Source organism: Rutilus rutilus (genome assembly GCF_951802725.1).
Source record: "Rutilus rutilus genome assembly, chromosome: 6".
Lineage (NCBI taxonomy): Eukaryota > Metazoa > Chordata > Actinopteri > Cypriniformes > Leuciscidae > Rutilus > Rutilus rutilus.
The window spans coordinates 26,922,874-26,944,046 of NC_140214.1; the positions used below are offsets into that span (position 1 = coordinate 26,922,874).

Here is a 21,173-nt window from a genome sequence, read left to right on the forward strand (position 1 = left end):
GCTCAGAATAACACACAGCACACACCACATTAACTATCCTTTACTAACAATCATTTCTGTCACATCTTTGATGGCTAAGATGAATTTTAAACATCATCCAGAATATAGTATTCACTTTAAAAATGATATTTTGTCATTTTAACAGCCGTTCAAAAGTCTGAACCCTGCAAGTAATTAATTTTTTTTGAGCGCCAAATCAGGATCATGTGACACTGACGGTAAGTAGTGTTTTGTTTCCTTTGTGTACAATAAAGGGATAATTCACCCATATGACTTTCTTTCTTTCTTTGAAACACAAATACAGATATTTAGCAGAATGTCCGAGATGCTCTTTTCCGTACTATAAAAAGTGGCTGGAGTTACCATTCACTTTCAGGGTACGTTTACACAACAACGATGTACTAAAAACGGAAAAGTTCTTCCTTTGTGTTTTTCGTGCGCAGATGACAACGTAGACAAAACGATCCCCATTCACACGGATCTGTGAAAACCATTTAAATCGCTGTATTATTCATGCTAAGCCAGTAGATGGCGATGTCACTTAGTAAAGAAACATTACGAACATGTGACATACACATGCACATGAAGTCACCATTTACGCAAATTCGCATTTTTGTAGTTCACGACGATGACAGGTATCGTTTTCAAAAACTTGCACTTTAAAATGAATGAACGTGTAAACTGAACAGCCAAAACGCATACAAACTTTTCCGTTTTTAGTTGAAAACGGTGTCGTCTAAACGGCCCCTCGTTCTATGAAAAATAACCACATTTTCAAACGATACACTAATATAGTAAAAACTGTTTAAACATTAAGACTCTGCAAGAACACACAAGTATGCGATGCATTTTGTTTTACTAATTCACAATTTTAATAAAATCTTTCTTTCAAGGTACAGTACGTATAGCACATGTTATGAAGGCTTGCAAAAATACAGAAATTAGAAAAAAAACAAATAGAAACTATTTTCTTCACAGAGATACTGAGGTGGTCACAGGGATTTGGTCTCAAATCTCAAATACTGCATAACTTCTGATGTCTCTAAAATAATACAGACATTGCCGCATCGATACATGGTTGCTCGGTCAATTCAAGGTGTGAATGTTAAGGTAACGTTTCATGGCTGCCCTGTTTGGAAAAATCCATTCAATTCATAGCCAAGATCAAACAGTAGTGGTCTTCGTTTCAAAATTGTGTCTTGACAGAGGAAAGAAACGTTTAAAACAGAAGGAAAAGGCACTTTAAATCTAAAGCAACATCAGAATAGAAAAGTTACTCAGGGTCAACAGATAAAAGGTCTCATCTTTTCAGTCGTATACATCAATAAGTAGCCTAAAGATTGCTTTGAAAGATCTAAGGCACATGTTTGAAAGTGCAGGGTAAAGGAATCAGCTCTCTTTTCCCATAAACCACTCTAATAACTTTTCTCTAATGGCTTTGCACATAGTGGTACTGCCTTTCATTGAGAACAAATCAGTATTTGTGTGATGTGATATCGCTTACTATATTGTTTATTTACCCAGCATGCACTTGACCATTGGTGATTGCAGAAGCCACATCAGACACATTATCCAGTACGAAAAATGGATCTTTAAATTCCACTTATTTCAGTCAGTCCCTTTGCTATAACATTATTCATAGAAGCTACTAGAGGAATATTTAACCCACGTCTACTTATTAGACATTAAGAGGGATTTCATCAGTTAGTGTATATCTGCAAGCTCTTTATATAATAATGTGACGATGATATCTTTAAAAAGTGTATCTAAAGGCACCATTCGGTGGAAAGAGGAAATTAATCACAATTCAAGCAGTTTAGATGTTTTAAAACTGTGTTATTTCCTGGAATGACTTCAGTTTGGCCCAAACAACCAAACAGGCAACCAAAATGGCAACTAATTAGTACTGATTGGAGTTTATTTACAGTAATAAATACTGTAAGAGCTAAATATAGTTAAGACATGGCACAAAGTTATACTAAGGAGCTAAGGCAAAGTTGAGTAGAAGTAATTAAATAAGACGAGCGTACACTACAATATAGTGCAGGGCTTTCTGTCCTTGAAGGGGTTTTCTGAGGCAGGGATGCCCATGAGCAGGGGGTCGTATTTGGCGTTTTCTCCACAGTAACGCATGAGATCAGCAGAGGCCTTGGATACCTGGATGAGACAAGTGAGAATGTGAAAAATCTTTTATATTCATTTAACCATATAGTGCATGAATCATTAAATCACAAAGAAACTATATTTTATGGTTTATTTTGACTTCAAAACAAGAATTTATACTTCCGTTTTCACCATTAATAAAAAATAAAAAAAAGTGTTCACCAAGGCTGCATTTATTTGATCAAAAATACAATTAAAACAGTTATAATATGAAATATTATTACTATTTAAAATAACTGTTGTAATGTAATTTATTCCTGTGTTCAAAAGCTGAATTTTCAGCATCATTACTCCAGTCTTCAGTGTCACATGATCCTTCAGAAATCACTCTAATATGATGATTTACTGCTCAAGCAACATATCGTTATTGCCCGACATATGTTCATTATTAATTATATCGTTATCGGCCCGATAAGAACATTTTGCCGATATATTAAAGCAGATAAATAATAGATTATTTCTTTCAAATAATAATCCAAACATGTTCATCATAATGGTTCTGAATTGCTTGAAATATGATTGGAATCGCTTCAAAAAAGGAAAATACACTTAAGTGCAACATGCAAAGCACTAGTCTGTCAACATTATTATGAGAACATTATGATTGTGTGCTTGGGACATGGCTTTTAATGGTGAGACTTTTGTTTTTGTCTCAAAAATCTGCCAATATATCAGTTATCGGCTTTCAAATATGAAGAATTAACGGTTATCGCTATCGGACAGAATTTTCATATTGGTGCATCCCTATTATCAATGTTGAAAATAGGTGACCCTGCTGAAAACCATGATACATTTTTGAGTTTCTTCTTATTCTGACAAACACAAAGTTCAAAAGAACCTAAATTTTTTTGGAATATTTCATGTATAATTGCAGAATAAAAGTATAAAAAAAAATTTTTTTACCCTACCGACCCCAAACTTTTGAAGGGTATCATTACCATAACCTTTTTCAAAAATGATTTCCTATCTCTATTACAGCAACACAATCATGCACATAAATCCTTACTGTATTGTACATCACTATTTTACCCAAATCGATTAGTCGCTATTAATCGCAATTAACATAAAACGTTGTGTTTACATAATATATATGTGTATATATTATTACATTTATATATTCTATACGTCAGTGTGTGTGTGCATGTCTGTGTATATGTACATATACTGTATATGTGTGTATATACAGTATATATACACAGTATATATACACACCCACACAGAAATACTGTATATAATATATATAAATGTAGTAATATATATATATATATATACTAAAGAATATATACATACATATACATATATATATATATATTGTTATTATATAAAGTTTGTTTACATAATATATGTGACATACATAATATATACATACACACACATATATTATGTAAACAAACTTTTATGTAAGATGTGATTATTCATGATTAATCGATTTGGCAGCAAACTTTTTTTTTTTTATAATGCATAATATTAATTAAAATATCTTTAAATGCATGGTGTTCAAAAGAGTCGGCAGATGTATTTGCAGTTTTAGACAGTAAACCACACAAAAATAAAGGTTATTTATTGGCATTAATGGCTCTATGACGAACTTAACATCATTAAAAAATCATTAAAATATTCTTTAGTTTACATGAAGACAAAAGTGGTTATTTTAAGAACTTTTGACTGAAAGGTTCTTTTGGGAAACCAACAAATGAATTAATAATGCCTGAATAAAAATGTTCATTATTTTTGATTCTATTAAAATGTACAGATCACCTGGAATAAAATATATTCTAGAGTTATTTGGCGTTTCAACCACTTTCGTCAGCCATGTTGTATTTATTTTGTTGTAAATAAAAAAAAGCACAAATCACACAAAAAAGAGGATGTTCATCTTGGGAAAGGGTCAAAGGTGATCATCCATGCTGGTAAATAAAACGGCTTAAATAAGAGGGTTAATTCACAACTAAACATACCTTTATCCTCTCGATACTGGCCTCGACTTTCAGTTGCTGGACCATCCTCCTAGCATGTGTCAGGTTGTTGGAGCCCGCCATTTTAGAGGACATTTTTGAAACCATACAACTGCAACAAAACACACAAAACATGCAGTTACAGAATAGATGTCATAAAACACTTACATGTTGTTATATGCCAGTGTCAGAGAACAGAAAGTCATGACAACATCGCATTAACAAATCCTTCCTCCAAACTTGTCAAATCAACACCCATACAGTAACAAATGAAATCTAGAGCAATTTCACAATAAAAAGGCACAAAATGGATGCAAATGAAAACAGTCTTCCTTAAACAGATAAAAACATCTGACTGTAGTGTCATTAGTTAACGGGGACGTTCACTATTGGAGTCCGTATTCGGCACATGCACTGCCCTCTGCCCTTACCCACACAACTCAATACGCAATAGCTACTGACACACACTCAATTGACCCTTAATTCTCTGCAAATAAAATGTCAAAACCTTCTCAGGAAGCAAAGTAATACTGGTATTCAAGTGCTTGTACTGTGGAAAATCAAATTATTCCCTGAGCTTTTAGAGGCTAATAGCACCCACAATTGAATTCATTATAATGTCAGTTCTGTTATATAAGCATTTCTGACATTCCTTGCTTTCATTTTTAAAAACATTTTATGCCTCTCATACAAGTCTAACCTGAAAGACTAGAATCTTTTAACAGGACAAACAGGATCAAATTAAAGAATAGCTTCTTCATTCAAAGCAGGGGTTGGTCATGATGGTCAACAAGTTGAGATTTCCTCTTACCTATTTTTTTATTTTTCATGTTTAACACTAAGATTATTTCAGTTTATAAAAAATATATCTCTGCATTCTGTTCACAGTCAATTTTTAAATGCAAGAAGAAAGAAATGCATCTGTAATCAGGTCGGGTGAATTTAACCAGCATAATTACATAAATAATTCAAAAGTTCCTGTAATGTCTTACATAAATTCGGTTTCCAGTTTCCTGCATTCCCTAAAGACTGGAATACTTCCACGAGTGAAGCACAATGAGGTAGTCAACAGCATCTATTGTCACTCATAAATACTAACAAAATACAAAAGGTTTAGGTTCTGGGTAAAGGATGAGGAAATATTGCAGTTTTAGGTTACTAGTCCACAAAAACAAAACTTTTTTTTTTTATTTCAGATGGGACATGTCCTACTTTCCCTGGCTTGAGGAAGTTTGGCAGTGGCATGATGTCACACACTTACACAACCGGAACAGTGTTACAGTGCTCTCTATCGGGAAAGCTTACATAATCACAAATGCTCCTCAAGAATATACTGACCCCGGTGGACAGACAAACTGCAGGAGACCGTGTCTCCAATACAACTGAACAGTTTAAGCTATTCAACTTAAGTTATGCCAAAGAAACTGATTCAACGATCATGAAAAATCATAGCTTTCCAATTATTATCTATATGACACTGTCTACAAGGTCATTTCCCATTGATATTACCCATGAAGTCAGAGAGGGACATTCCGAAATCATTTATTATGGTGTCTAAATAAAATACTGGAACATTTAGGCTAAATATAGTAACTGAAGATACACAATCTGCAGCGCAGATAAGTGTGCGTCTCTTTGTCTGAGTCACAGAAAATGTGCTGATGACTGTTCTGCATATACGGGGGGGTGTATGGATGCGTGTATGGGGTGGTACACTTTTGGAGAGAGCACAAAACATTTCCCTGTCTGAGTGGTGACCTATTAGCCCTGAGGTCATCAACAGCTGCCACAGCTACACAGTTTATTCAGCAGATGTTATCAGCTGCGCCTGCTAACTGCTCGCTTAGTCACATGATCTCACGGTGACACCAGCACACCCTGATCAACACACTGTAGAAATGCAACTCATTCTCACTCAGCATGTAAAATTGTGACTATTCAGCACATTTAGACTTGCATCACCCGGAGGCAGCAAAATTGTTTTAGGTACGCTCAGGTTTTATGCAATAAACATGCTAATTCAATATGCAAAAAAATTTAAAAAACATTATTTAGTATGCAAACAGATTTAAGAAAAAAGTCCAACTGCAATTTACAGTTTTTTTCGATTGCTAAAGGACAGTGGGCACAACTGGAGTCACATGTGCAAAACTCTAACTACAGTCTGCACAGCAGCAGTTCATGTGGACCAAACTCTAGTTCGTTTTTCATTGCTTGAACACAGTTTTCAAAACTCTACACACTTATCCCATTACTTTAACCACAACCTGCACAACACTGTGGATTTACAGCACTTTGTTCAAATGCTAACACACTGCTGTCAAAACTGTGAACCACACATTCAAAACAGAATAGATTTCAGCCTTGTGCCTTTCAAACACTGCTGATTGCAATTTCAGCTGAAAGGCTAAGCAGGTGTCTTGTTTTAGACTTGTTAGTGAACACACACACACACACACACACACATATATATATATACATATACATATATATATATATACATACAGTGAGGAAAATAAGTATTTGAACACCCTGCTATTTTGCAAGTTCTCCCACTTGGAAATCATGGAGGGGTCTGAAATTGTCATCGTAGGTGCATGTCCACTGTGAGAGACATAATCTAAAAAAAAAAATCCAGAAATCACAATATATGATTTTTTAACTATTTATTTGTATGATACAGCTGCAAATAAGTATTTGAACACCTGTCTATCAGCTAGAATTCTGACCCTCAAAAACCTGTTAGTCTGCCTTTAAAATGTCCACCTCCACTCCATTTATTATCCTAAATTAGATGCACCTGTTTGAGGTCGTTAGCTGCATAAAGACACCTGTCCACCCCATACAATCAGTAAGAATCCAACTACTAACATGGCCAAGACCAAAGAGCTGTCCAAAGACACTAGAGACAAAATTGTACACCTCCACAAGGCTGGAAAGGGCTACGGGGAAATTGCCAAGCAGCTTGGTGAAAAAAGGTCCACTGTTGGAGCAATCATTAGAAAATGGAAGAAGCTAAACATGACTGTCAATCTCCCTCGGACTGGGGCTCCATGCAAGATCTCACCTCGTGGGGTCTCAATGATCCTAAGAAAGGTGAGAAATCAGCCCAGAACTACACGGGAGGAGCTGGTCAATGACCTGAAAAGAGCTGGGACCACCGTTTCCAAGGTTACTGTTGGTAATACACTAAGACGTCATGGTTTGAAATCATGCATGGCACGGAAGGTTCCCCTGCTTCAACCAGCACATGTCAAGGCCCGTCTTAAGTTTGCCAATGACCATTTGGATGATCCAGAGGAGTCATGGGAGTCATGTGGTCAGATGAGACCAAAATAGAACTTTTTGGTCATAATTCCACTAAACGTGTTTGGAGGAAGAAGAATGATGAGTACCATCCCAAGAACACCATCCCTACTGTGAAGCATGGGGGTGGTAGCATAATGCCTTGGGGGTGTTTTTCTGCACATGGGACAGGGCGACTGCACTGTATTAAGGAGAGGATGACCGGGGCCATGTATTGCGAGATTTTGGGGAACAACCTCCTTCCCTCAGTTAGAGCATTGAAGATGGGTCGAGGCTGGGTCTTCCAACATGACAATGACCCGAAGCACACAGCCAGGATAACCAAGGAGTGGCTCTGTAAGAAGCATATCAAGGTTCTGGCGTGGCCTAGCCAGTCTCCAGACCTAAACCCAATAGAGAATCTTTGGAGAGAGAAACTCCGTGTTTCTCAGCGACAGCCCAGAAACCTGACTGATCTAGAGAAGATCTGTGTGAAGAGTGGGCCAAAATCCCTCCTGCAGTGTGTGCAAACCTGGTGAAAAACTACAGGAAACGTTTGACCTCTGTAATTGCAAACAAAGGCTACTGTACCAAATATTAACATTGATTTTCTCAGGTGTTCAAATACTTATTTGCAGCTGTATCATACAAATAAATAGTTAAAAAATCATACATTGTGATTTCTGGATTTTTTTTTTTTTAGATTATGTCTCTCACAGTGGACATGCACCTACGATGACAATTTCAGACCCCTCCATGATTTCCAAGTGGGAGAACTTGCAAAATAGCAGGGTGTTCAAATACTTATTTTCCTCACTGTATATATATATATATATATATATATATATATATATATATATATATATATATATAGGTAGAGCTCAGAAAGACTAAATTTGGAAATGGAAGAAGGGTTTTGATGGGAACTGATGTTGCCTGATGCTAGAGAGAGGCAGGATTAGTCCCTCAATTATTTGTTCGAATTACAGTACTTTTAGTTTCTACCTTTTTTTTCTCATTACTGTAATTCCGTAAATTACTACAGATTATTGAAGCAAACTGCTAATTTTCATTTACCTTAAAGAATTGTTATGTTCTAAAAATTTTAATAAATCATGTGAAAGAATGTCACTCTTTTCTTTGAAGAAAATATTATTACTTTGTATGAAGTCACTGAAATTGTTCAAACTGTAAAGGTGAAAAGTTTGTATTTTCTGTATTGGTGTTTGATGCTAGAGTTTTTACTCTCAGTGTGTTCTGAGTGACAGTGTGTGTTATCTCTGCATAGTGTTTGGCTGCACTGAGCCTGTTTTGAGCCATGTGTTAAGAGTTGTGTTGCTTGGAATGAGTTTTGCAGGTGATGTGAACTGTTTAGCTCAGGTGACTGTTGGTAGTGCAGACTGTAGTTAGAGTTTTGCACATGTAGCTCCAGTTGTGCTCACTGTTGTTTAGCAATCGGAAAAAACTGTAATATACGAATATTACAACAACGTCATCAATATCCGTTATTTCTTTGAATGCATTGAATGAAGTTTATTTTACATTTCGAGGGTAAAAAACAGGGCTGAAATGATCTACTAAACAAAGTTTGAATGGCTTTTGGCTGAATTATTTGCACATGTTTAAGGCTTTTCAAACAAGAGGCCCTTAGATGTCTTAAAGCTGGAATGCAATTAAAATTGAGATTTTCAACAACAACAACAAAAAATAATTTTGATTTTCTTGTGAAATGACAGACTTCTCTCTGGTGACATATGCCAGACTTCTCCAATCATTTCGTACGCATAAACCCCGCCCTTTCTTACAATTGACTGCAAGCTCGCATTCAGATCTGCCTCCGTCCAATCAACAACAAATGCAAAGTCCCCAACCTAATATATATTTTTTTGATATTCCTTTTCTCTCATACATACGTCACAATACGAAAGATATGAACTGTCACTATTTCCAAATACACATGCTATGTTTCCTTTGAAGAAAAAAAAAAAAGACCCACTGAGCACAGAGAGTAACGAGTTTATGTAACAAATCTGCATCTGGAGAACATCTGTTGCATCGGGGTTTTACACTATGAAATGGTCATTTCATGATGACTGATTGACAGGCTGAGGAGATGTAAAGATAACCAGCCAAATATCCTACACCATCTCTCTTTCTCCATGGAAATGTTCTTAGGTAGGGCAGAGCCTTCTACAGAAAGCGATCTGTTAACCCCCAGGGTCCAGTTCTATAGAAACAGTGATCTGCATGCACAGTCAAATGTGAAGTGGTTTCGAGAACTGACAAAGAGAAGCAAAAAACAGTTATTCTACAGAACGCATCAGCCTAGACCATTTTTCATATAACCACATTAATCAAAAGTACACTACAGACAGAAATTACTCTACCGAGGAATAAAAGTGTAATAAACGTCCAGTGCAGCAGAATTCAGAATTTGTCCAGAACGAGACCGTTTTGTGTAGTTAGAAAGAACTTTTTGCCTAAACATTGATGTTATACCTAATTTGAATCCTCTCTTCATTTAAGATATGGATATACTGAGTAAAATTCTGACCAAAAACAATAAGCTCAATTATTGTCATGCTATGGCCAATAACTGATAAATAGCTTATCAAAAATCTGTATGTTTTGGTCGAAATAAACTAATGCTTAAATGTTTGGGTCGATAAGACGTTTTAATGTTTTTGATGCTTAATTTACTTGATGAAAAATACAGTAAACAGAAATATTATTACAGGTTAATATAGCCTAACTATTATTTTAACATTTTAAAATGTGATTTATTGTGTGTGTGTGTGTGTGTGTGTGTGTGTGTGTGTGTGTGTGTGTGTGTGTGTGTGTGTGTGTGTGTGTGTGTGTGTGTGTGTGTGTGTGTGTGTGTGTGTGTGTGTGTGTGTGTGTGTGATACTTTTTGGCCATTCTTTGATGAATATAAAGTTCAAAAGAACAGGCTTAATTTCAAATAGAAATATTTTGTAACATTATAAATTATTTTCCTGTCACTTTTCATCAATTTAATGTGTTAATACTAAAGTATTAATAATTTCATAACAGGATTGGCTAAGTATTATATTTAACAGTGTTTTAAGTGTTTTTAAAGAATAACTTTAAGTTAGCATTAGATGATAACAAAAAAATAATCTAAAAATAGAGAAAAATGAGCATGAACTCATTGTATTAACTACAAAGATTGATACCAATAAATTAATGAATATATCAACCTATGTACAATATGGGCCCAATGGACTGTATGTGCATTCTTGGTTTAATGGAAAAACAAAACAAACGTCATATTCAATAAAGGATCTCTGTTAACTAATTCGGGAGTTTTATAGGAAAAAAAAGCCGTAAACCATTAAAAGCATTGTAGCACAATCAACGTAGCCAGTTTGCTTTAGTATTTAACAACTATAATCTGATTTGCAACCAACAACGTAAAGCACAAAGGTGGTGTCATGCACTTGCCCAAGCATCATTCAGTATTAATGACTAAGTCAAAAATAGACAGTGTGCAGTGACTCCCAGCAGATGGGAGTATGTGAATAAATCCTCAAAAAAGAGCCAATCCACACTGAACAACACAGGGCCAGGGCTACATAATGGGCCATTATCAGTCAACACCTGGGGCCTAAACAAACACCAGCTCTTGGAGATAATGTCTCATCTACGTCAGCATGTGTGTGGGCCTGATAACCAGGAGCTGTGTGTAAAGGTTTCACCCATTGGAAAACAAATAGCTTTGTCGTGAGGGGATGAACTGGTGCAGAGGTAGTTCCTGAAGTCAAGCAACCCAGGAAAATTCTGGGGGAGGGAACAGTTGGAAAGCGAAATAATCATATTTCTGTTATTTTTTGTGGTTTAAGGGGGAATTACATGAGAGAGAGAGAGAGAGAGAGAGAGAGAGAGAGAGAGAGATGCAGCTGTGAACAAGAGGTTGTGCGTGTATTGTATGGGAATGATGCCAGATATGCTGGCGCAACAGAGGTGCAATAAAACTCCCGTCCATTGTGTTCTCTGCCTGCCACCCCCCTCTAAATGCCCCCATTCATCTCAGCAGCTGAGAAATGCACAACTATTCAACTTCGAACAACAAACTCACCCCAACAGAGCTCTGCGTTTAGACTACAGCCCTAAAACAAAGCAGTCTTTATGAAACCCCGGTCACTGGCAGCTCCACTGTGTATGAGTACATCAGATTATATACCGCTATCCGAGGCCAAAGGTCTGCGCTCGGCTCCTCCCAGTTAATATGCTGGATGGCTCAATAACAGGGAAAACACTGTAATGTCACACAGCAGTGACTGGTTTGGGTTTTTACAGGGAGGCTTTGTGCAGAGGGGCTCCACTATAGGAAAATTGAGACAAGAAAACAAGCAGAAAATGTAGAACGAGAGAAAGAAAAACTTGCTGTGAGATTATGGAAAACAAGTGATCTTTAATAAGATAATCTTAAAGGGGTCGCTCACCCGAAAAAAAATCCATTTACTAACCATTAGATTGTTACAAACCTGTGACTTTCTTCTGTGGAAAACAAAAAAATTATTTTGAATAAGTTTTTTTTTTTTGCAATTTTGTTTACACCCTAATGTTTCTTTATAATATTTTCTTTTGAGTTCAGCAGAAGAATAAAAGTAATACAGGTTTGGAACGACATGTAGACAAGCAAATTATGACAGAATTTCCTGTAAAGAAAGTATCTAAATGACAATTGGTTCAAATTCATTCATGTATTGATATAAGTTGCAACTAGACGTATATTTTAGGTAGTTCAGAGTGTTACTTTGCAGTTGCTTTATAAGGTGGTTTTTAGTTGTTATGCATTTGCAAGGGTGTTTCTGGGTGGTTTCCATGGTGTTTTAGCAGTAGTTGATCGCCTCACCGCCATGTCTTTATGATATTCTGATCCCTATAAGGCTCCAGTCCAGGGCTCAAGACTAGAAAAAAATTAGTAGAGTCAATGGCTCCTAAAATGAAACATATAGAAGCCAAATTACAGATGCTTGTTCAACAGCATCAACAAATGCATGCACCACTTGATGTAAATACATGTTGTGATGGTATTTCCATCAAGAGGTGCACTCTGTAAAGTTTACTCCAGCATATCCCAAGGACTTTCAATGAATTTAAGGTCTGGACTCAGAGGTGCCAATTCATGTGTGAAAATGATTCTTCAAGCTCCCTCCCAAGCATTCTTTCACAATTTGAGCCCAATGAATATTGACATTGGCATCCTGGAATATGGCCATGATGTGTCTTCCTACATGGTTGTTTAAGAAATGAAAAGCTACACACTCCATCAATTAGGGTTAGAATAAATGTTGCCAAACATATAACATGCTAGAAACATAATAATCACTGCAATAATGATCCAGTCCAGTCCTATGATATATAGGCTCTAAAGCATTTGCCTATTTAAATCCAAACAGTGACTTTTTTTCATTTTTTTTTTCAGGCCAGGCAGTTGTTTTGTAAGAATATTCATGCTTGATTGAAAAAAAGAGAGAAACTTTGTGTTCATTATGGTTCCAACAGGTCTACAAAGTGACAGTTTACTCCATACAAGATTCCCTTACAATCGATTCAATATTACAATTGGGCTTCACTATGCTAAACAATAAACAATAATATTTTTAGTTAAATAGGCCTATATTTAAATGGAAACACTTTTATTACAACAAACTCTGATGTTAATATTAGGTGACTGAACAATTATGATACAAACCTCACAATTAATAACCTTGAATGGCTCATTAAAAGGAACCGGTTCATAAAAGTAATTAGTTCGCAAAGGCTCGTGCGGATTTCAGTGGATCATCAGGAAAAACATGGTACACACTCTAAAGATGTAAGATAAGCCATCTCAAATGATGATATCGGAATAAACCGCAAATGAACGCACACAAATTTCTCAACTTCCACTAAAGAAGATTACAATTTTTTATAATTTTAAATTACTAAAAGGTTTACATTACTGTTGAATTAGATATAAATTTAATCTGAGTCCTGCTCTCGTCTCTCCATCAATGTAAGCATATGGGATTTTTGCACATTTTATAGTCACTAGGCTTAGAAAGGTAAATCATTTGAAGTAATATTTTGCAGGTTACTAGCCAAAATTTTATACTTGAGGTTAAGAGTTTGTCCCAATCCCATCAAGCACAATTAATGAGTAACGCCCCAGTCACAACAGTGGTCTCGTGACTAGATATCTGAACGGTGTGGCTTACAGGAGAGGGTTGTGTGTGAAATGTCAAATATTTCCATAAAGACCATGAAGAGAACATGGGGAATGAAGAGGAACATCAATGCAGTGTACAAGACAGAGCAGCTTAGGAACACACGAAACAAGCTAAGACTTGAAATGAGAAATTAATTGGGACCAAAAGAGTCTGACGTGCAAGGTATGTTTTGCATATATTTGCATAAACCATTCTTTTTTAAATACACATGAACCTATACCAATGAGCACACTCACATTCACTTTTGTACAGCAAAGTGATAATACTTAGAAAGGAAAATATTCTGATAATAGACAAAGCATGCTGAGGTTAATATGTAATCCTGTCGAGCCAGCCTCCCTTCACAAAAAAGGAAAGAATTCCACATATGAACGCCTCCAGAGTTTCTGCATGTCACATGAACGGATGTGTCATCATGGGATCAAAGACAATGTCCATGAACTCAATAGCACATGATGACACCAATATGATATATTGCTCACATGGCTTCACAGCATCAAAGGTTTTCACTAATGGAATAAAGCCTACGGAGATTGTCAGGTTTGGGCATCGTGCCACTGATAAACATGACCAAATATGAGCAATACTAAAATAGTGATAGTCTCATTAACCACAAGCATAGCACTGTATAGTAAAGAAGTGATCTTGCTGAAGGAACACGCTGGCTGATGGAAATGCATTTTCAAAATTGCACACTTTTTACTATTTCGCATTAACATTTTCGAAGATATTTTTGACTGGCTAAAGAGGAGACCAGAGGCACAGAAGACAACGGCTCATGTCTCTCAGAATCAGAATTGTGTGGTGGTTAAATATTTTAGACCAGGCAGAAGCTCAGAACATGATGACACAAAGGTGCACCTGACCTGACCGGCAAAACCGAATACTTGGAAAAGGTCATGTCAGGGATCTGGGCCTTGTTTCTCTAGAATTTATCAAATAATTTCACCCCGAAATTATTTGCACATGTAACCTTCTGATCTGGATTCAGGCATGACTCAAGAGGTCACAATCATTTTATGCCTTATATGATTAAGGGAAAAAGAATGTGGCCGAAACATACTTTGGTTCCAGGTAAGCAGAGTTATTAGTCAAGGACAAATGCACATGGAGCATGTGACTGGGGGAGAAGAAAACACACGGAAAGAGACTTCAGAGAAGAGAAAAAGAAAGTGTTTCTAAAGTGAAACTCAATGGTGTGGAATGTAGTACCATAAACTTCCAGCAAGGGGCATGACAAGAAAACTTCTCTTCACTTCTTGGGAAAACCCACAGAAAAATTCGGTTTATATCCGTTATGCCAAATTATCAATAAAAGTTATTTAGCAATTTGATAGGGATAGAGGACAAACATTAACTACAATGTTAAAGGAGTTCCCAAAAACTCACACAATATGAAAGATTCCCTCACTCTAGGCTAGAGAAAGTCCTGAAATGTCTTTGCAGCGTCCCAGTGTTTCCCTACGGGATTTCCCTACATTTATTACAAAAAAGTTCTGTGGATGTGTATCTCTAACAAGTTCAGTCAGTAACAGGCACAAAACTAATTTCATTTTGATATAAACACTGAAAATAAAAACATTCAGTTCAGTAAGTCAGTCAGGTGTTGATTCAGTAATCGCTCTGATGGATTCAGTCCAGAAGGATTCATCATAAGGAGTAATTTGCACTTTGAGACCATTAGAAGTGATACTTTTAAGACGTATCTGTTAAACATGAGAACCCAGGGCATTCAGGAAGAAACAGACATTCTTGTCAATAATGGGTTTCTTTTCCTTGTCAATAATGGGATTCTTTTCCTTGTCACTCTTGTTCCTGGTTATCAAACGCCTTTGAATCTAAAATGAAGACTAGCTTCAGTTCTAACATCAAGTCCAGTTGGGGCTCACAAGGCAGGAAGAGTAAGTGAGATAGTTTTCCGAACATAGAGGGCACTTGTATAGCTGCATGCCACCTGCACACTCCATTCTCCTCAAAGAAGAACAGCGGGACAAAACACTTTGGGGCCCTACGGCCACCCCGAGTGTGAGCTTCTCCCACACAGAACCTCTCACAAAACTCCCTTCACAAGTCCCCCCAACAGGCCAACCTCACGTCTTTGAGGAAGCTTCCCAAACTTCTCATAATCCCCGCTTTGTTCTCCCTGACAGTGAACTTCCCCTTGGACTCTCACAGAGCTTTGTTTCCTCATCACAGCCACCTGAGGCTGCTCACAGCAATGGCCACTTTCTCAGTTTACACCAGCATTAAACACCTTGCTGGATCAATGGCTTCCATTCATCAGTTGCCTCATGGGAGCCACTTTCTTGAGTCTTGCCCATCTCTAATCTCAGGAGGGAAAAATGCTCTCACCACCTTCCCAACAGGAAGATAATTTTGGCAGATTCCTGTGCAGAAGTGAAAATTACGCCCAAATAAGAATAGGTAGCGGCATGTTTAATTCCCAGAGGAAACAAGATTCCCAGAACGAGCATCTGGTAAATGCATACATTTAAAGAGGATTTAACCAGAATCATTAAGTTCTTTATGACTCCCATCCAGAAAAGACATGCCTACCTTTTTAGTACTCCCACAAACAATTGGGAAATCTATTATGCATTTAAAACTGTTGCTGTTAAATTCCTCAAATGTCATAAATGCAGTGACAACATTTTTATGCTACTATATAAAGATAAACTGTCACTACCAAATAAAGCAGCACCTCAAAAAAGGATAAGACCAGGTTATAGAGTAACAGAACCTTGTGTTGATATCTCTGACACATCTGTTATAACTCCATTTATGGTAAAATCCTGTGCTGTTGTATTGATTAGTGGAAGACAAAAACGATTACGGTGAATTTGGACTAGTTTCTAACAGTTGTAGTTAATGAACAAATATGAAACCTCAGATTTACTCTGTATTAATCACTCTTAATGTTGGTGTCAGACAGCAAGGAAAAGTAAACTTTGACCAACTGTTCTTGGTCAAGTTAAAAGGGGACGTATCTTTCTGACCATCTGTCAGTGTTAATGGGTGTTTATATGCTGTGTCTCGCCATGGGTCTGACCCCTACCAAACTCTACAATGGAGAACTGTGTCAAAAGGCAGCATTTATTTTAAACTATGGCCTCAATGGATTTCATCCACAAAATCAAGAGTGCAGAATCAAGTGTGATCCGCTATCGCCACCTTTTGGAGACAAATGGTAGTGCAGGGCTGTAGCTGACAAAACAAATATCTTTGTGGCTACAGGCCAACATTTGAATATATAAATCCCTGCCAGATATACATTACCAGCAGATGGCATCCTAGTATGTGGAGTTTGAGCTTGGCTATAGCAGACACATAATCTGAAACCCAAATGTTCCAATATTCCATTTAGGGAAAAAATGCATGTTCATAATAAATTACAAATTACTAACCTAATAATAACAAAAAAAAATAATACTAATAAATTAATAACGTTTTCACATTTGACATGAGAACTACGAAACTATTGACTAAAATGACACATGATCTTGTAATGCTATTGCATAACTTTAATCTTCCAAAGTAAAGTCTTTTGAATTAGTGTTCTGAAGTCATGTGCTTAACATTTGTTGCTAATGGTATCAGAGGATGAAAGTGACTGCATGAGCCTGATCTTGGCAAAGACATTTCTCTGTGAAATAGCAGGAGTGAGAAATTGGGGTATGACACAAGTTGACACACCCACATCATCCGGACTCGAACCCATTCTCTAAGTGCACCAAATTAAACATAATATAGTCTGATCATAGCATAGTCTATAGAGATCATGTGCCAGTGTCATTTTAGTATAATTTATATACTATTATAGTATTTTCAGCTCAATTGTAGTAATTTTGCTATGTGATTGTCATTTTTATTAGTTTTTATTGTTCAATTTCTATTTAGCTTTAATTTATTTTTATTGCAGCTTTAGTTTTACTTCAACTGAAACTTTTATAATTTCAAACTTTTTTCACCTAATATTTATATTTTATTGTGTTTTATTAACAAAAATTATTTAGTTAACCTACAACACTGCCACGTGCCATTACAGAAGACTACAAACTATGTCCACATCTAGTTCAAGAACATCTTTGGAAAGACTTCTGGACATGATATTCATTGTTCCATTCTACAGGGCATCTAGCTGTAATGTGAGAGTGGTGGTGACAGATAAATACAACTTATCTCAATGTGGCTTCTGGGGAAACCAGAATGGTGCAACACTCAAGTTTCTCAATCAAATTGAGAAAGGGCTAGGGCCTATTGCAACAATTACGAACATTGGATAAAAGTTACAATGCCTTGTAGACAACTTTATTTTATTTTATTAGTCTTACAGCCTAAAACAGTAGTAACAGTGAATATTTCATAACCAAAAACTAAACAAAAGAAAAAGAAACTAAGCCAAAACTGCAGTTTTCAGAGTGAGCAGGGCATTTACGTTTCCTTGTAATGGGAAAGCGCCAGTGTTTGCAGGTTTTGAAAGTCTTATAAGCCATATTGCAGCCAAATGTTTGAGGGCTGGTAGGTCTAAGGAAGTAGTACAACCTTGAATGTAAAAAAAAAAAAAAAAAAAAAAAAAAAAAAAAAGCTGGTTGGGTCATGCACATGCAATGTAATTGTATTGCCAGAATCAACCCAATACTGATGATTCATGTGTAATGATAGCAAAGGTACAGCATGTCACACAAAACGTTTAAGTTGAATCAGAGATTCTGGAAGAGCTCGGTTTCCAGTAACATCCTCTGACTAACAGACATAGACATAAACATAGAGGACAGATTCCTACAGGACCAGTACTGTGGTTAATCACTGCGATGCTAACAGCCACCACTATCTCAAAGGGAAGTAAAGGGATTGTGTCTGTATTTTTTTATTCACAAGAGATTGTTTACCCAAAAATGAAAAATCTCATTATTTACTTCTTGTGTTGATCCATTTTTAAAGTCGGTAAGAAAAGAAAATTAACCCGATCTATTTTCTAAATGCATGTTATTGGAATTACTGTGAATGATTCATCCATATGTTTAATGTTTTTGTTTGTGTTTGTTTTGTTAGTTCTATTGTGTAATGAAAATGTCATAACTTAACTTTCTGGTGAAATGACAGACTTCTCTCTGGTAATATATGTCGGACTTCTCCTTGATGGCATGATCGCATTCAGATCTGCCTCCAGCAAATCAACAAAACCAAGTACCATGCCTACATTTTATAATTTTCCAATAGTCTGTTTCACTCAGATGTACGTCACAACATGGAGGAAAAGATCTGTCGCTACTATAGTTTCAACGCGACTTTACAGAATATTAACGCAGCTCTTAGCCTTTTCCATACAACATCCATTCATGGTGACCACCACATCTATCAAGCTTAAATCAAATCAGGACTTGAATTTAGAGATCCAGAAGGCTGATTCTCCATAGGTTCATTCGGTAAAGTGAAAGGTAGTTTTACAACACCAGTTTTTAATGTTCTTTGTGGCATCACCAAAAGAGAAATCCTGAGAGAACCCATGATTAAAGAATGCTAAGGATATTTTTATGTACATTTGACATCAATAACATTTGGTCACCAGAAACATGAGAACCACTGACGTTTGATGATTTCAAGTTGGACGTCAATGACATGTTGCTGACTGGAAAGCTACAGGGAAAACCGTATTCATCACAAACATATCATATGGCTCTAGAAGAATTGGAATATAGCACTTGAGTCATATGGTCTGCTTTTATAGTTTTTCCTCTTTGCCCATTTTGGACTTTGATAGGCACAAACAACATGGTGGGGAGTAAAACAAATCTGTTTTTGAGCAAAGTATTCTATTAAACAGAAACCTGAATCTGATTTAGTTGTATGTATGGGAGTTCAGTGACATCCTCCAGGCCATGAGTCCGCTTTCAAATGAGATCAGACTAGATGCAAGGCACTCTCCTGCCTATGAAGACACAATGGATGTGTCTACTGAGCAAGTAACATCAGACTGTTTCATTGATTAAGGACTAAGTAGAACGGTCCTTGATAAGTGTTTGATGAAAGAGAGAAATGAAGGGCTGAAATGGATTCTGGGTCATTAACAGTGTAGTCATGCATGCAAACCCCTTCAGAGGGGCAAAACTAGGGGTTTAAACATACTGGACTACAAGTTTCTTAGCCTGTATTTAATGAGCAGCACATCCCCTATGGCAAGAGTTTCAATTTTTCAAAATGCCACTGACCCAAAAATATTCTCATTCGAGGGTCCCCAGTCCTAAAATTTAAAAGACAGCTATATATTTTCATGTACAAAGACCCAATTTATAAAATACATATATTAGAAACGTGTAAAATATTTAGTTTCTGTTACTTAATTTGTTTTCTACTCACTATGAGTACTATTAAATGTATTATTTTGTTTATTTAATTTTTATATTTTTGTATTAGCCTATTATTTAAATCAACACGTTTAATACATTTTGAACAAAAAGCACTAAATATTTGATGTTTATATTGTTTTTATCCAAACTTTTGCACAGACCCCCTAGCACTCTCTTGCGGCCCACTGAGGGACCCCGGACCCCAGTTTGAAAACCTTGCTCTGACTGTAAAGAAATACAATTCTATTATCTTAGTCTACTTGTAGTTTGATCTGAGGCAGTTTCATAGAAGTTGAGAAAGACTTAAAATTATTTCTGATGTTAGTGTATTGTCATCTTAAAACAACCATTCCATAATAATGATGGCCTACTATAACAATGATATAATAGAGGAATTTCCCTCGCATACCAAAGGGTGGATACTAGGCATTCGTTCAACTTTAACTTCTTAGTTAATGAGTTTGATTTATTAATCCGTAAATAAATAGGTGCCTAACTGTCTGTATTTCACAGTGACGAATACCTGTTGAATCGTGTGTGTTTGTTATCTGCTTCATAACTTGGTATAAACTCCAACTTAAAGGATTACCAGGCGACAACTTTCTATTTTCGACACACAAATATATCTAGGCCACAAAAATAAGCAAAAGCGTTGCCACATCTCGTGTTATATATGAACCACAAGAACATTAAATCCGTTACACACTCATCCGACGTCGACAGTTTCACTCTTACCTTTAAAAAAAAAATCTCCCAAGCGTGAGTCCTGATAAATCAGTGAAGAAACGGAAAATACGACCCCCGGATAGGTTTCACGTAAACTTCAAACGGTCCGTGTGAAAAAAAAATTGCCAGGGAAAAGGATCTCAATACTAATTCAAAGTTAAGTGCATTCTTTATCACTTTTGTAAATGTATTCTTGTTACTTTGTGAATGACACCGTTTGTAGCACTTCCACCTACGCTGACCAATCACAGTCGGCGCACGGCATGACGTCATCACCGTCGACCTTTCGAAGCCATCGAGCTGTGGAGAGAGAGAGACGCCGCAGATTGTTTTCCGCCTCTTTTCTCCCGGATTCTCCCAAATTCAGGCGCCCTCTTACTGTGACCCTGGGAACAATCAATCCTTGCCTTGACAACATAGCAAAAATGTTGTGGCATTGGCCATGTTACTTTGGTACT

The 21,173-nt window shown here is 36.5% G+C and overlaps 1 protein-coding gene across 1 annotated transcript; it reads right to left on the minus strand.

The window, feature by feature from the left end:
- Positions 1-848: 848 nt before the first annotated feature.
- Positions 849-20,865, minus strand: gng12a (guanine nucleotide binding protein (G protein), gamma 12a). The gene is made up of 3 exons (XM_084411205.1): positions 20,725-20,865; positions 4,122-4,230; positions 849-2,157 (listed from the first exon to the last, which is right to left on the minus strand). The coding sequence occupies exons 2-3, from the start codon at positions 4,224-4,226 to the stop codon at positions 2,032-2,034; spliced, it is 231 nt and encodes a 76-aa protein (XP_084267331.1). The 5' UTR covers positions 4,227-4,230; positions 20,725-20,865; the 3' UTR covers positions 849-2,031.
- Positions 20,866-21,173: the final 308 nt, after the last annotated feature.

Excerpts from the sequence above, each read along its gene's own strand:
- gng12a (XM_084411205.1), bottom strand. The coding sequence starts at position 4,226 with ATGGTTTCAAAAATGTCCTCTAAAATGGCGGGCTCCAACAACCTGACA. Across the intron at positions 2,158-4,121 it reads CCAGTATCGAGAGGATAAAG|GTATCCAAGGCCTCTGCTGA; the intron begins GTATGTTTAGTT and ends TGTCTCATCCAG.